Below are 14,225 nucleotides of genomic sequence, written 5' to 3'. Positions count from 1 at the left end.
ATGTTATCAAGTAATCATTTGAAACACCAAGGTGTAATAATACGGTAAAAAAGACTTACAGTGATGGTAACACCACAGTATTTTGATATACAGCATAGTTTTACACAGTATTCCAAAGAATACCGTGGTACTATTAAAAAGTACCATAGTATTACAATCGCAGTGTTATCTAAAAATCAAAAAGACAATTCGCAAATTAACTAAACAAAAACAACAATTATTGATCAGTTCATTGCTAATAAAATGTATTAATCAGTCTGATGTCTTAGAAAACCCGCAGAACAAACACACATGCAATCGCGCTCTAATCGACACAAATTCACACTCAATGTAGTGTCCAGACATGTTCACACACTAAAACTCATATAAATGTGTCAAAATATTCACGTACAAGTGCAATTATCTCATGAATTAAATCTTTAATATCGTGGTTATTGTCTTGTCACTCACCCGCTAAACTCCAGCTACTCAATCTGAACTTTCCCGCGTGCCGCCGTCAGGCCACGTCACCGACGTCATGACGTCATCGCTCTTTCATAACCTCGTAATCCGAATTGGTTTTATTTTTGGATTTTATTTTTAAAAATATGTATGAAAGGCGATTTGTGAGGACATTTAAAATAGTAAAAATATGTCTGAAAGTCGATTTGTGAGGACATTTAAAATAGTACCCGCTATTCAAAATGTTTATCTTTTGCATAACATGGTTTTCATACATTACCTTTGAAAGAAATCGTATATTAGGCTACATAGAGTTCATAGTGTTATTTTATTACGAGTTTATGTGACTGATCTTCAGCATGTACACATACAGGTAATGGAAACACAACAGAAAGTTAAACTTGTAGAGCTGTAAGTTATAGAAACAAACTACTTATATAGCCTAAATTAAATAAAGGAATTTACCAACCTACTGTACTGATAAACGAACTGATTAAAAATGATAAAATAAATATCAACTTTTTGCTGCTTTTAATAACTTTTCTTTCATAGTAGAGTAATCATTATGTATTTTGTCCTGAAAAATATATGCATAAAATGATATACAGTGAAAAGACAAATACATCAGTGGCATTGTATTATGAAATTCGGTTACATATGAAACAGACTTTCTAAGAAAATGTTTATGCACATTAATGAAAAATAAATATACAGCAGATTATATTATTATACATTCAGAATTGAATTGAGTTGAGAATGTCTTTAAAATTGAGGTAGTAAACAGGATGCATCATTTCTGTGCTTTAATTTCCCAAAGTTTTCAATGTGGAGCCAAACAAATTATTTATTTATTTTATATCATTTATTTGTATTTTGTCTCAAACTTATTTTGGACTAATAAAATTCCTCTACTTTGAATTTCTTTAAAATGCAATTCTTTAAAATGCAATGAAGCTGTCAATTCAACTTCCTGTTGGGCAATTCAATTCAGTTCAAACTCATGAACTGAAAGAGCACAAATTATTTAAATTCTGAAGTTCAAAAAGAGTCGCATATGTTACAGGACAGAATTTGCAGTGGATTGACTCACTATTCTAATACAAATGAAGGTAAAATATCAATAGACAGATATGACATTTCAAATGTATAGATACATAGGTTACAGTCAGATGACTTTTTTGGTGTCTTCTGTTGGTAGGTCTTCGTATGGATTTTCTGTAACAGTATCTTCAGTCATGTCACTCTCCTCTGAAGGCACTGAGTCGCCAAAGAGGGTGCTTGCTTTCAAGTAGTATATGAACAAGAAAAAGCCTAGAAAAACATATGCAATTAACACAAAATGCATGTTATATTATGCATGTTTTATATTATATTAGAAAATAATTTACATTTTTAATGTTTTTGAAAGAAGCATCTTATGTGCACAGTAAAAACTGTAATATTGTGAAATATTATTACAATTTAAAATGACTGAATTTTGAATATATTTTAAAATGTATTTTTTTCTGTGATCAAAGCTGAATTTTCAACATCATTACTCCAGTCTTCAGTGTCACATGTTCTTTCAGAAATCATTCTAATATGCTAATTTGCTGCTCAAGAAACATTTCTTCTTATTATCAATGTTGAAAACATTTGTTGTTGTTGTTGCTTAATATTTTTGTGAAAAGAAAAATCCATGCATATTAGAATGCATATTAGAACGATATGCTCATCGCAGGAATAAATTACATATTAAAACATTTTCAAACAGAAACAGCTAGGCTATTTAAAAAAAATTTAACAATATTTTACAATATCACTGTTTTTATTGTATTTTTGATCAAATGAATGCAGTCTTGGTGAGCAGAAGAGACTTCTTTTAAAAAACATTAAAAAAAAAACATATTTTTTCCAAACTTTTGACCAGTAATTCCAATAGACATTTTACCACAAACACGCTGTAAACAGGAATTTTGTCTCATGTTTTAAGTGTATTATAATATAATATTATACAATATAGAGCTCTAGCTTGAATAACATATCACCATTATATAAAATCTTCATGATTTAAGGCTTTAGTCCATGTCTGTCAGCTTTGAGGTCATATTTGCTAGCGTATCCCTAAAAGTTGATAAAAATGATCATTTTAAATGTATGTATTTAAAATCAGCTCTCACCTTGGAAGGAGTTCAGGATGGTGAATATGTAATACGAGGGCAGACGCATAGCTCCGTAGCTGAAGAAGGCGAAACTCCAGGTGAGTCCCAGCATACAGCAGAGGCCCAGGATGGTGGTGATGTCAAAGGTGGCGGTTCCTGAGCGCTTCACCTTTCCAGCCTTGTTCAGCCTGCTCAGCTTCAGCATGGAGAGCCATCGCAGCACCACAATGAAGGTGCTGAAGGTGAAGATGAAGACCAAGCAGTAATAACCGATGTTCACGTAGTAGTGGACATTAGAGTCTAAAATCCAGCACCTGCAGGGGGAAAAAAGTGCAGACGGTTAAAGTTGACAAAATTACATATATACAAATTTATATTCACCCTCACACCCATTTACAAATTTTTTCTTCGTAGGAACAGATTTGAAGAAATTTAGCATTCCATCATTTGCTCAGCAGTGGATCCTCTGCAGTGAATGGGTGCCGTCAGAATGAGAGTCCAAACAGCTGATAAAAACATCACAATAATCCACAAGTAATCCACACCACTCCAGTGCATGAATTAATATACTGCGAAGTGAGAAGCTGCATGTTTGTAAGATCCATTATTACAAATCCATCATTAAGACATTTTTAACTTTAAACCACTGCTTCTGGCTAAAATACTGTACGAGTCCTCTATCCATAATATTGCTTTCTCCAGTGAAAAAGTCATCTAGTCTGAATCAGAAATATGCACAGATCAAGCACAATTTACTAGTACAAATAGTCAGAAACAATTCTAAACAAATATGTTGGTGGATTTTGATGTGAGAGGACAACAGTCTTTTCACTGGAGAAAGCAATATTATGGATAGAGAACTTATATTTTGGCCAGAAGTGATGGTTTGAAGTTAAAACACCTTAATGATGGATTTGTTTCTTACAAACACGCATCTTTTCACGACACAAGACATTAATTGATGGACTGGAGTGGTGTGGATTACTTGTGGATTATTGTGGTGTTTTTATCAGCTGTTTGGACTCTCATTCTGACGGCACCCATTCACTGCAGAGGATCCATTGGTGAGCAAGTGATGGAATGCTACATTTCTCCAAATCTGATCCAATGAAGAAACAAACTCATCTACATCTTGGATGGCCTAAGGGTGAGTAAATTTCCAGGAAAATTTTCATGTTTAGGTGAACGATTCCTTTAAAAACAATGTTTCGGATGTCTGATAAAGGCCTTGAAGTCAGCAAAACGTAACTGTTTAAAAAAAAAAAATAAAATTACATTTATGTTTGTAGAAGAAATTTGACTATAGACCACTATTTTCCCCACTCACACTGTTTATTTATTTTAATGCTTTTACTACTTTTAAACAGTTAAAAAAACAAACAAAAAAAAATTTTTTTTTATTTTAAAAGTGTACAAATCTAATATTATAATAGTAAATATTTTCCAAAATAATATTTTAATAATTTGTTTTGGCTTTAGTAAATTGAAAATATAAAATGCAAGTATTTCATTTTGAATTGCATTAAAAAACTGAAATAATATGACTCATACAGTATTTTTCTTACGCCTTACAAAAATGAAGGACCCAAAGGGGAGTTTTTGCAGTGATGCCACAGAAGAACCATTTCTGGTTCACAAAATAACCACCAGTTTTTAAAAGAACGTTTTTGTTGCTGTTGTTTGTTTGTTTTTTAGTGTGAAGAACATTTTATTATCTAAAGAAACCTTTTCCATTATAATAGGTTTTCATGCATAATATTATATGGCTGCTATTATATTTTAGGAAGTTCATCTCATCATATTTTGGAGTCCACTTACATAGTTACGTTGCTCGTGTCCGTTGTTATGGTCTGCTCACCATATTTGCCCAAGACGTAAATGATACTGACAACAAGAGCAGGAGGAGCTGAAACAAATTGTTGACAATGCAATTATAGTATAAGAAAGAGCCTTCAAACTTCCTGGGATTTTTGCCCATTTGATCTTCATTGATCACCTGAGCACTTACTAAAGTACTTCAACAGGCATATTAAAGGTTTTTGAACTCACCCCACCCAACCACAGAGATCTTGATCATGTAATGTTTGATGGTGACTGAGTGTTTGGCCATCTGCAGGCAGAGGTGAAAAGCCTCCACCGCAAACCAGTTGAAACTGGCCAGCAAGCAGTAGTGCATGAATCCAGCCATGACCTTGCAGGCGGTGATGTCCTTCGCAAGCGCTACGTACTCATTCGACAGGAAGGCCACGTTGAGCAGGAACAGCGCCACGAAGAGATTAACCAGCACGCGGAGAGAATCAGTGGCCTTCACTCTCCTAAAATTTAAAATGCAATTACAATTTTCAATCCATCACCTTGAAATCAAAGAGCCAGCCATTGTGAATTAAAAAAATGAAGGATTAGCCTTGATAATAAAGTTACTTTAAACTTGAAATCTTGTTTGAAAATAATTAGGATTACAAACATCATTTTAAGCCAGGTTTTAATTTTACAGTCATGTTGCATCCAAATTAGACCAAAGTCCCTTTAAGACAAGTCATGTAACTCAGCGGCCATCTTTGAAACGCCTTTCGGGCATGCAAGTGCATCTCTTTGAATGGGGAAACATCAAATTCTCCAAAACTGTTCACTAAGTTTACGATTAAATTTCATATTTGAAATCACCAAAGAAATCTGACAACAACTGTGTCATAAATGTTGTTACTTTTGCTCAAATGGTGTTATGAAAAGCGTATTTTTTCAGGCAAGATCAGCCAGTTAAGCTAAACGCAGACATTTAAATGGACAGACTATGGATGAAACCTGTATGATTACCTATCTTGGGTATTCTATAGTCTTTGATTAAACCCATCATTAAAGGAATATTCTGGGTTTAGTACAAGTCAAGCTTAATAAATAGCACCTGTGGCATAATGCTGATTGATTAATTTCCACTTGATTTTTTCCACATGATTTTATTGTAAAAACAAATAACAAATATTTTTAATAATTCTTAATGTCTCTTTTACTGACCAAGGATGAATTTATCTACAAAAAAAACAAAACAAATAATATTGTGAAATATTACAATTTAAAACAGCGGTTTTCTATTTGAATATATTGTAAAATGTAGTCAATATATTTTAAAATGTAATTTATTCTTGTATGCCTAAACTGAATTTTCAGCAGCCATTACTCCAGTCTTCAGTGTCACATGATCCTTTTGAAATCATTCTAATATGCTGATTTGCTGCTCAAGAAACATTTCTTCTTATTATCAGTGTTAAACAGTTGTGCTGCTTGATATTTTGTGTTAACCGTGTTACTCCAGACTTCAGTGTCACATGATCCTTCAGAAATCATTCTAATATGCTGATTTGCTGCTCAAGAAACATTTCTTATTATTATCAGTGTTAAACAGTTGTGCTGCTTGATATTTTGTGTTAACCGTGTTTTTTTTTGTTTTTTTTTTATCAAATAAATTCAGCCTTAGTGAGACTTCTTTCAAAAACATTGAAAAATCTTAATTAGTGTGTCTCACCTCATGATGAAGTGCATGAAGAGCCCGATGGACAGGAAAAACAAGGAGAGGCCGCAGCCGATGTAGGTGATGTAGGTGAGAGCAGTGAGGTCGCTTTGGGCAATGGGTACGTTTGGAGGGGTCTGTATTAAAACCGTGTTTAGTTACACAGGACATTGGCAACATTAAGGATTCAATAACCACAAAATGTCTGTTGTGAAATGATTTTATCAGTCACAGATTAATAAACATAAATCTGAAGGTGCACGTACAGAACTTATACTCGCACTCCAGCTCAATTTCACAGATTCCAGAAGGAAACAGGAGAACCTACCATAAGCACAGCGAAGAAAGTCAAATGTTTGCATTCACACGTTATATTGCTTTCTGCATTAAAGGTGCTACACCCTTTGGATGTCCAGTTTGGCTTATTTCCTGAAAAAAGGAGGGACTGGTTAGTTTTGAGTAGATTTAGAGTGAATTAATGAAATTGACATTATGCTTTGGTCAGCAGCATAGGCCGAAAGATTCAAACTCTTAACCAATTCTTTTAAATTTGCTTAAGTACGAATACCAACATTGAAATTCAGCTCTCTGTGATATGGAAACTGAAAGTGTATTATTTTAATGTGACATTTTTAAAAGAATATTTCAATGGCTGTGCTGTAAAAAACATGCACAAATAAAAAACAAAAACACAAGAGCATCACAGACCGTTTCCATCCCATGATTTACAAACAGGACTTCCCTTCGTCTTCTGCAGATAAATACATTAGAATTTCACAAAATAAGATTCGGATGCATTTTACACTACTAGAAACACTTTTTTTCCCAAACATTTGAATACCTGATGATTTTTGAAGGTCAAGCTGATGGCGTCACTCAGATTTGAAATTTTTGTCCCCATTTCGATTGCATAAACCTCATCATTCAAAACCGTACTATTCTCTGCATCCTTAAAATAAAAATGAAAGAGGATTGTTTAGGATTGTTTTGTTTTATTGCTTAGGAACAGAATCAGACTTCTATATATAACCATGATGTGATTTACATCACAAATAAAATAAGATGCAAATAAGACCAATGTCAGTAGGTAAAATGACAGGTTAAGAAAAAGGCAAAATATAAATGAATATCTAAATGTTGAGGATATTCAGGATTATTATCCTATTTTAAAGGGGTCATATGATGCAATTTCAATTTTTCCTTTTTCTTTGGAGTGTTACAAGCTCTTGGTGCATAAAGAAGATCTGTAAAGTCATTCTACGATGCAACGCAATGCGTAAAAAGACAGTATAAGTCATTATAATCCGTAATTATGTCCCCACTGGATGCAACAAATGCCTCATAATGGGTTTTAATGTTTTTGTCTGGTCGCTCCGGCTGGGACACGGCATCACAATATGACAAGGGGCGTAACATTTCCGTCACACGCTTGAGGTATTCGGCCAATCACAACGCACTGGATAGCTGGCCAATCACAGCACACCTCGCTTTTCAGACCGATGAGCTTTGTAAAAATCGTCACGTTTCAGAAAGGCGGGGCATAGAGGAGAAACAGTAATGTACAGTATGTGGAAAATAATGTTTTTTGAACCTTAAACTGCATAAACACATTTCATTACACCAAATACACAAAATAATGTTCTTTTTAGCAACATCATATGACCCCTTTAAGCCATTTTTTTTATGTAAAAAGACAGTATAAGTCATTATAATCCGTAATTATGTCCCCACTGGATGCAACAAATGCCTCATAATGGGTTTTAATGTTTTTGTCTGGTCGCTCCGGCTGGGACACGGCATCACAATATGACAAGGGGCGTAACATTTCCGTCACACGCTTGAGGTATTCGGCCAATCACAACGCACTGGATAGCTGGCCAATCACAGCACACCTCGCTTTTCAGACCGATGAGCTTTGTAAAAATCGTCACGTTTCAGAAAGGCGGGGCATAGAGGAGAAACAGTAATGTACAGTATGTGGAAAATAATGTTTTTTGAACCTTAAACTGCATAAACACATTTCATTACACCAAATACACAAAATAATGTTATTTTTAGCAACATCATATGACCCCTTTAAGCCATTTTTTTTATTAATGAAGTTATGTTTATTTTTGTAAATCCTCAGTTAAAAGAAGCAAAAACTGCTTTCTGTTACAAACACACCATTAAAGGTTGACTAAGCCTGTTTTTGATGTTTCTTTATACCTTTGACATGTTGGGAAATAGGAAAACACCCATAAAAGCGCTTCCTGCACTTTGGTTGAGCGCTTTCTTAGCTGCTTCCTCTGGAATACTGAAAGCAATGGGATAATTCTGCAGTTCGTCCAAATCATCTATAACCTGTAAACATACGGAGATTTCCATTCTGAGGTACATTTCATGTTTTTAAAAGATAAACATTTTTGTCACCACCGTTATGCAAAGTTAAAGAAAATGTGTGAATGGTTGAAGTCACTTACACTGATGCCAGTTTCTGAAGAGTAGATGAAGTAGGACGTTGTGATTTCGGACTCATTTTGAATTTTCTTTAAAACCCCTTTAACGTTACCCATGGATATAGAGGCAACGCTCAAATTCTGCATCAAAGGCAGTAGGCTGGAGAGATTTTCCATGGCCTTACTGAACGAGATACAAGATTATTTGTGTTGCTGTGACAATATATCTGATACAGTAAATGGGTCAGTTTACAGCAGTGTTCATTTTGTTGATGAATAATTTACGTCAACGACATTTTTTTCACCAACGACAACGAGACGATAAGGAACTAAAACTATGACGTAAATCCATTGACATTTTCGTCAATCAATAAAAACGAGACGAAAATGTTAGGGAGGGACGATTTGGGAGGAGATTCATTCAGAACGAATCTGTTGCGTGGTTCGGAGATTAGATGCGTACATATGAACCGGCGGGACATAAACTAACACAGTGTTTCCCAATCTAATTATATAATAGATGCTTTTTTGAACATTTTAGCTATTTAAAAATATAAAAAAATGATTTTTTACACACCCCTGCTCTCGACAGAGGCACCCCGGTTGGGAAACACTAAGCTAACACACTTGCTGCACGTCGCATAAAACGTTAAAGAATGCATAATTAGCCGATATGACCATTGGTATTTCATTAAAAAGAAGACCATGTTCTTGTTCTTTTTGAGAAGTAGTTTTATTTAATTTTAACACAAAGGCATGTTGTGTGTCACCACAGTTAAATCGGTGTCTATCATGATAAAACCTTAATATCAAACCTATATAATGAGTTTGGACATTTTAGAGAAATGCTTAATAAATGCACTGTAACTAAACTCATAAGATTTTAGCCGACTAAATTTACTGTAGATTTAATCAACTAAAATCTTATGATATTTAGTCGACTAAAACTAGACTAAAACTAAAAACAATTCAGATGACTAAAATATGACTAAAACTAAATGGCATTTTAGTCAAAAGACTATGACTAAAACTAATTCAAAATTTGCTGTCAAAATTAGCACTGGTTTACAGTCATTGGGACAGCAGATATGACACAGGGATAGATGAGATAAATCCCTTGTGGAAAGCTCCAGTCAGTCTCCCATATTTTTAAAATGATTTCTATTACATTATTAAGCGCAGCAAATTATCATGGAAACTTCCTGAATATGGTCATACATTTTATAACAAATAATACCACTAAAAACCTTACTTACTAGACTTGAAAGCATACAAGAAAAAAATACTTACGCAGCTGCCGCAGCATCTATCTCTGTTTTATTAGTATTGAAATTATTTGAGGGTGCTTTAATTTTTGGCGTATCTTGAAGAGGACTTCCACACTTATAACAAGTTGCAGTTTTATTATGGACCACAATCCTGTTTATATTACCTTCTTTACCTACATTATCACATTTGTAAAAACATAAAAATGAAAAATAAGTAAATAATTAAGAGCAATATGCAGCACTGGGTTTTAATGACACATTTAGTCAGTGAATAAAGCAAAAATAGGCATATTATACCACGTTCTTACCTTTACAGCTGAAATCATATTGTGCATTCTTACACGTCTGACTGGGATTCAGGCAGGTCATATTACACGCTTAGAAATATAAAACAAAAAAGAGCAATGCAAATTGTTATGCAAATAATACAGCCATAATATTGCATGTACAGTATACTATGCAAATAATTTATAAGGTTAATGTTAAAATGTCTGTTAAGTCTGTCACTGACTGTGTTACAACAGTTTGATTTACCACTCCACTTACAGGAATTACTCTTTTATTAGTCTAATATATCTTTAATATTAATATAATGCGTAGAAGTTTTTGGAAATATACTCACCATATCCCACATTCTCAAAATATGTAGGGGTTTGGTGGGTCCAGTTACAACCTTTAATAAAGAGAACAAAAATATTCTTCTAACTATCAGATATTATCTGCAAAAAGCAGAACTCTTGTAATACAGCAAGTATGTAGTGAATAAAGATTGTTGTCATACATTTCTAAAATCACAGGTTACCAAATGCATAGATGCAAAATGACGGATGTTTCATTTACCTTTTGTAATCCAGTTTGTCAAAGTGTCATTTCTACATTTGCCTTCAATTAAACAGACAAATGTGGGCATAACACATCTGCTTATGTTGAGTTTGTAAGGTGGGTGTCTTGATAAAGTTACACCACAGTCTGCAAAACAACAGGTTAGAAAACAAGGTTATTTTGTTTTAATACTATAATGTTATTAAAAATAAATAATAAATCAGATGAATTTCTAAAGTAAATCCACAGGTTTCATTATTGACCATGGCGCTAGCAAGAGAAAGCCTCTCAGCCCAAATACTCTCAAACTCACCACTACTGTGTGTTGTACAGGCTGTGTTTGTACTGTGTGTTGTGTTTCCTGTACAGAATGAATTTTCAACAATTGGAAATACAGAGATTTTGAATAGGTTCTCTGTTGAAACAAACAAACAAAAAAACAATCATTTTAAATACATACAACCAACTCAGCTAATTGAGAATGTTCTCAGAAATTTTAAGTTCTCTCAAAGTTATGAACAAATAAATGTTCTCCAGTAACGTTAACAGAACATTCGTTCAAAGTTAGCTGGTCTTTAATAACATTCTCAAAACATTATTTATACATTGTTCATAGAATGTGTTTTTAAAACATTTCACTTGGATTTTTAAAAAATGTTACTACTTGTTTCAGAAAGTTCCGAGAACATTAGAAAGTAATTTTCCCGTAATGTTTTTATTAATGCTTGTAATTTTGAACAATTTTATAACATTTGCTTAATCAAGAAAACATTTTTTAAAACTGAACGCATTGTGGTTTGCTTTTATTTGGTTTTGTGATGAAGACATGCAAAAAAAAAAAAGTACATAAGTATGTAAGCTTTTCTCTTTTAATTTAGTCCTCACCTGATGATACACTAGAACCGCACTGAAGTAAGCTCACTGCTTGGCTCTGTAAAATATCCCATTTATCACCTTTGCAACTAGCTGTACAGACAAATGATAAACAAGTTGGCCACTAAAAAGTGATTTTTATTTTATAGAAGTTTAATTAACACATTTGATTCTCATTCCCTTTCATGAACGTGTCTGATTTGAATCACCTGTTTTCATGTATCCTTTGAAACCACATGAACCCAGTATGAACATATCCATCTTCTTATTATTTCCATTTATTGTGCCTGCAGATGTTGAGTGCAGAGGACAAACAGGTTTTGGAGGGGTATTACCTGTGGAATCTCCTGCAGATATGCAGAAAAGGGCAGATAAAATAAGCAGGAGGCCACGAACGTTCCACTTCATCCCTGACAGGATCTCCAGGTTCCTCGATAACATCTGAAGAGCAAGAAAAAAGGTGTAAAACATGAAATACACCATGTTTTGCTTTTAAACTCAAATGCAAATGATAACAACTGTCAGTAACATTTAGGAAAATCCCTAAAAGGATTACAAATTTTTTTTTTTGAATGAATGAAGCAAGTTTTCCTGTCATTTTTAAGTATAGAATATGGCATACAGAATAATTGTCCATAACTGTTTACCAGTTATGACAAAATTGTGTGGGGCTTCAGGTGTCATTCGCTTCCAGTTATTATATCTGTACAAAAACAGTCCATTATGCTGCTTGATATTGCAAACTTTCATAATTATAAACACTGGTTTGCAGCGCAAATAGTTTTACTGTTTACTGCACTTTGTTATTCTTCTAGTAGTCATTTACCTGTATCGACTAATGTCTCACACATTCACAGAAAATAGCTTATTTCCATGTTGCAAAATAAGGTGGATATCTTATTATGTCTTTTTTGTTGTTCTATACTTTGTTGATGCAAGTTTATGTAAGTTGTTTTGGCATGAATAAAGACAAAAAAATAAAAATAAGGTGGATATGTGCAAGGGAATGAATTACAAAGAATAACTGATCCAAACTTTTATTATAATACTTTACAGTAAAGTGTGTCTGTAGACATGTTTTTGAAAAAAAAAAAAAACCTGTGCCCACCTGTGAATTATTTAATTTGTTGTAACTTTTATATTATTTTTATGTTTTAGTCCAAGTGATACAAATAGTGAATGTAGTAAATGTTATGTAACATTTAATCAAAGGCCATAAACCTGTGATGAAATAAACAAATCAACTCCCAGTTCCAATGTAGTGAGGTACATTTATAGGTTTGCTCATAAGTCTGCTCATATGTAAGCGTGTTATGTGAAATGGCATATTCAGGACAGTACTAAAAAGACTAACACACCATTTTTATGATCCCTCTTATTTTGTTAAAACTATTAACATTTTGCATATACTGCAAGGGGTATGTAAACTTATGGGGTATCCAAACTGATTTAAGGAAATGAGAAAAAGCACAAACAATTTATCACAGCAGTGCCACAATGCAAAACTTCAAGACTAAACCAGAGCAAAAGTGTAAAAATCATTTACTGAATCATGGTTATTTTTGTCTGTACTCTTAAAAATAATTGGCATCTATGGTTCCATAAACAAGCTTTAACATCCATGGATTGACCTTTCCACTCCACAAAAGGTTCTTTATAGTGGAAAGGTCTTCACATTAAGAAAAAGAAAGGTTCTTTTAAGAACTGCTCACTGAAAGGTTCTTTGGGGAACCCAAAATGGGAAGAAAAAAAACTTTTAGAACATTATTTTAAGAGTGTACTTCTAAGATAGCTGAAACAAACTTCTTACCTGGTGAGGAGTCATTGAGTCTTCCCAAATACTTTTCATTTCATGAGATATACAGTAGATGGTACATAATTTTGCATGTAGCATTTTCTACCTCCCCCTGTGGTTTTCTGTTTTTGTTAATCACATCTCTGGATGCAAATCAGCTGTAAGAGAACAGTGGGATGAGACAGTCACTCTGAACAGCCATATTCTTTACTGTTAGATGATTATACTGTGACCTCAGTAAGCAAAAGAGCTTGGATAGGTTTTCATGGTTAATCTTGTAAAATTTCCTGTAAATTAGGGCTTTGCAATTAATTGCATGCGATTGTCATGCGCATCTCGTCAGTAAAGCCGAATCGCCTGCGATAATGAATGCGATATTGCCTAATTGTCAGTGAACTACGGCTCTGTGTAGTAAATGCCGCTCCATCTGAAAGCAGGTGATGGAGATTTACTACTAATCACGGAACCGGCTTTACTGACAAGATGCGCATGACAATCGCATGCGATTAATTGCACAGCCCTACTGTAAATGTGCTTTTTATGCAACCGGACGATAAAACACACGTTGAGCTGCATGCACATGAGAAGAGACTTCATTACATGAACATAAGCATCGACAAACATTATAGAGAAGCAAACAAGATAATATTGGGGGAAAAAAAAGTTCACTAGACACAAGTCGTGCATTTCAAATGTTGTAGTTTTAGATGAATGATTAATTAAAATAGCAATGATCTGAAATTGTGGTATATTTCTTATTTTTGGTGTTTCATGAATTGTTTTGTGCTTTCTAATAGATTTTATTGTTTACATTTTGCAGACAAGTTAGTATAGCTGAATAATCTGTTATTGATTGGCAGGTTTGCATTGTGACTACATGTACTTGCGGTGCTGGGTCAACATGTTAAAGGGATATTTCACCCAAAAATGAAAATTCTGTCA

General features: G+C 33.8%; 1 protein-coding gene across 1 annotated transcript; it reads right to left on the bottom strand.

Moving 5' to 3' along the window:
* Positions 1-1,443: 1,443 nt before the first annotated feature.
* LOC107697084 (adhesion G-protein coupled receptor G5-like) lies at positions 1,444-11,896 on the bottom strand. Its single transcript, XM_016497727.1, has 16 exons — positions 11,698-11,896; positions 11,501-11,581; positions 10,929-11,030; positions 10,634-10,762; positions 10,416-10,466; positions 10,102-10,170; positions 8,550-8,626; positions 8,296-8,430; positions 6,929-7,036; positions 6,796-6,838; positions 6,416-6,516; positions 6,103-6,224; positions 4,632-4,897; positions 4,401-4,488; positions 2,601-2,896; positions 1,444-1,752 (listed from the first exon to the last, which is right to left on the bottom strand). The coding sequence occupies exons 1-16, from the start codon at positions 11,894-11,896 to the stop codon at positions 1,607-1,609; spliced, it is 2,013 nt and encodes a 670-aa protein (XP_016353213.1). The 3' UTR covers positions 1,444-1,606.
* Between the last annotated feature and the right edge of the window lie 2,329 nt (positions 11,897-14,225).

Source organism: Sinocyclocheilus anshuiensis, unplaced genomic scaffold (genome assembly GCF_001515605.1).
Source record: "Sinocyclocheilus anshuiensis isolate Anshui unplaced genomic scaffold, SAMN03320099.WGS_v1.1 scaffold38, whole genome shotgun sequence".
Taxonomy (NCBI): Eukaryota; Metazoa; Chordata; class Actinopteri; order Cypriniformes; family Cyprinidae; genus Sinocyclocheilus; species Sinocyclocheilus anshuiensis.
This window is presented reverse-complemented; position numbering and strand designations above follow the sequence as displayed.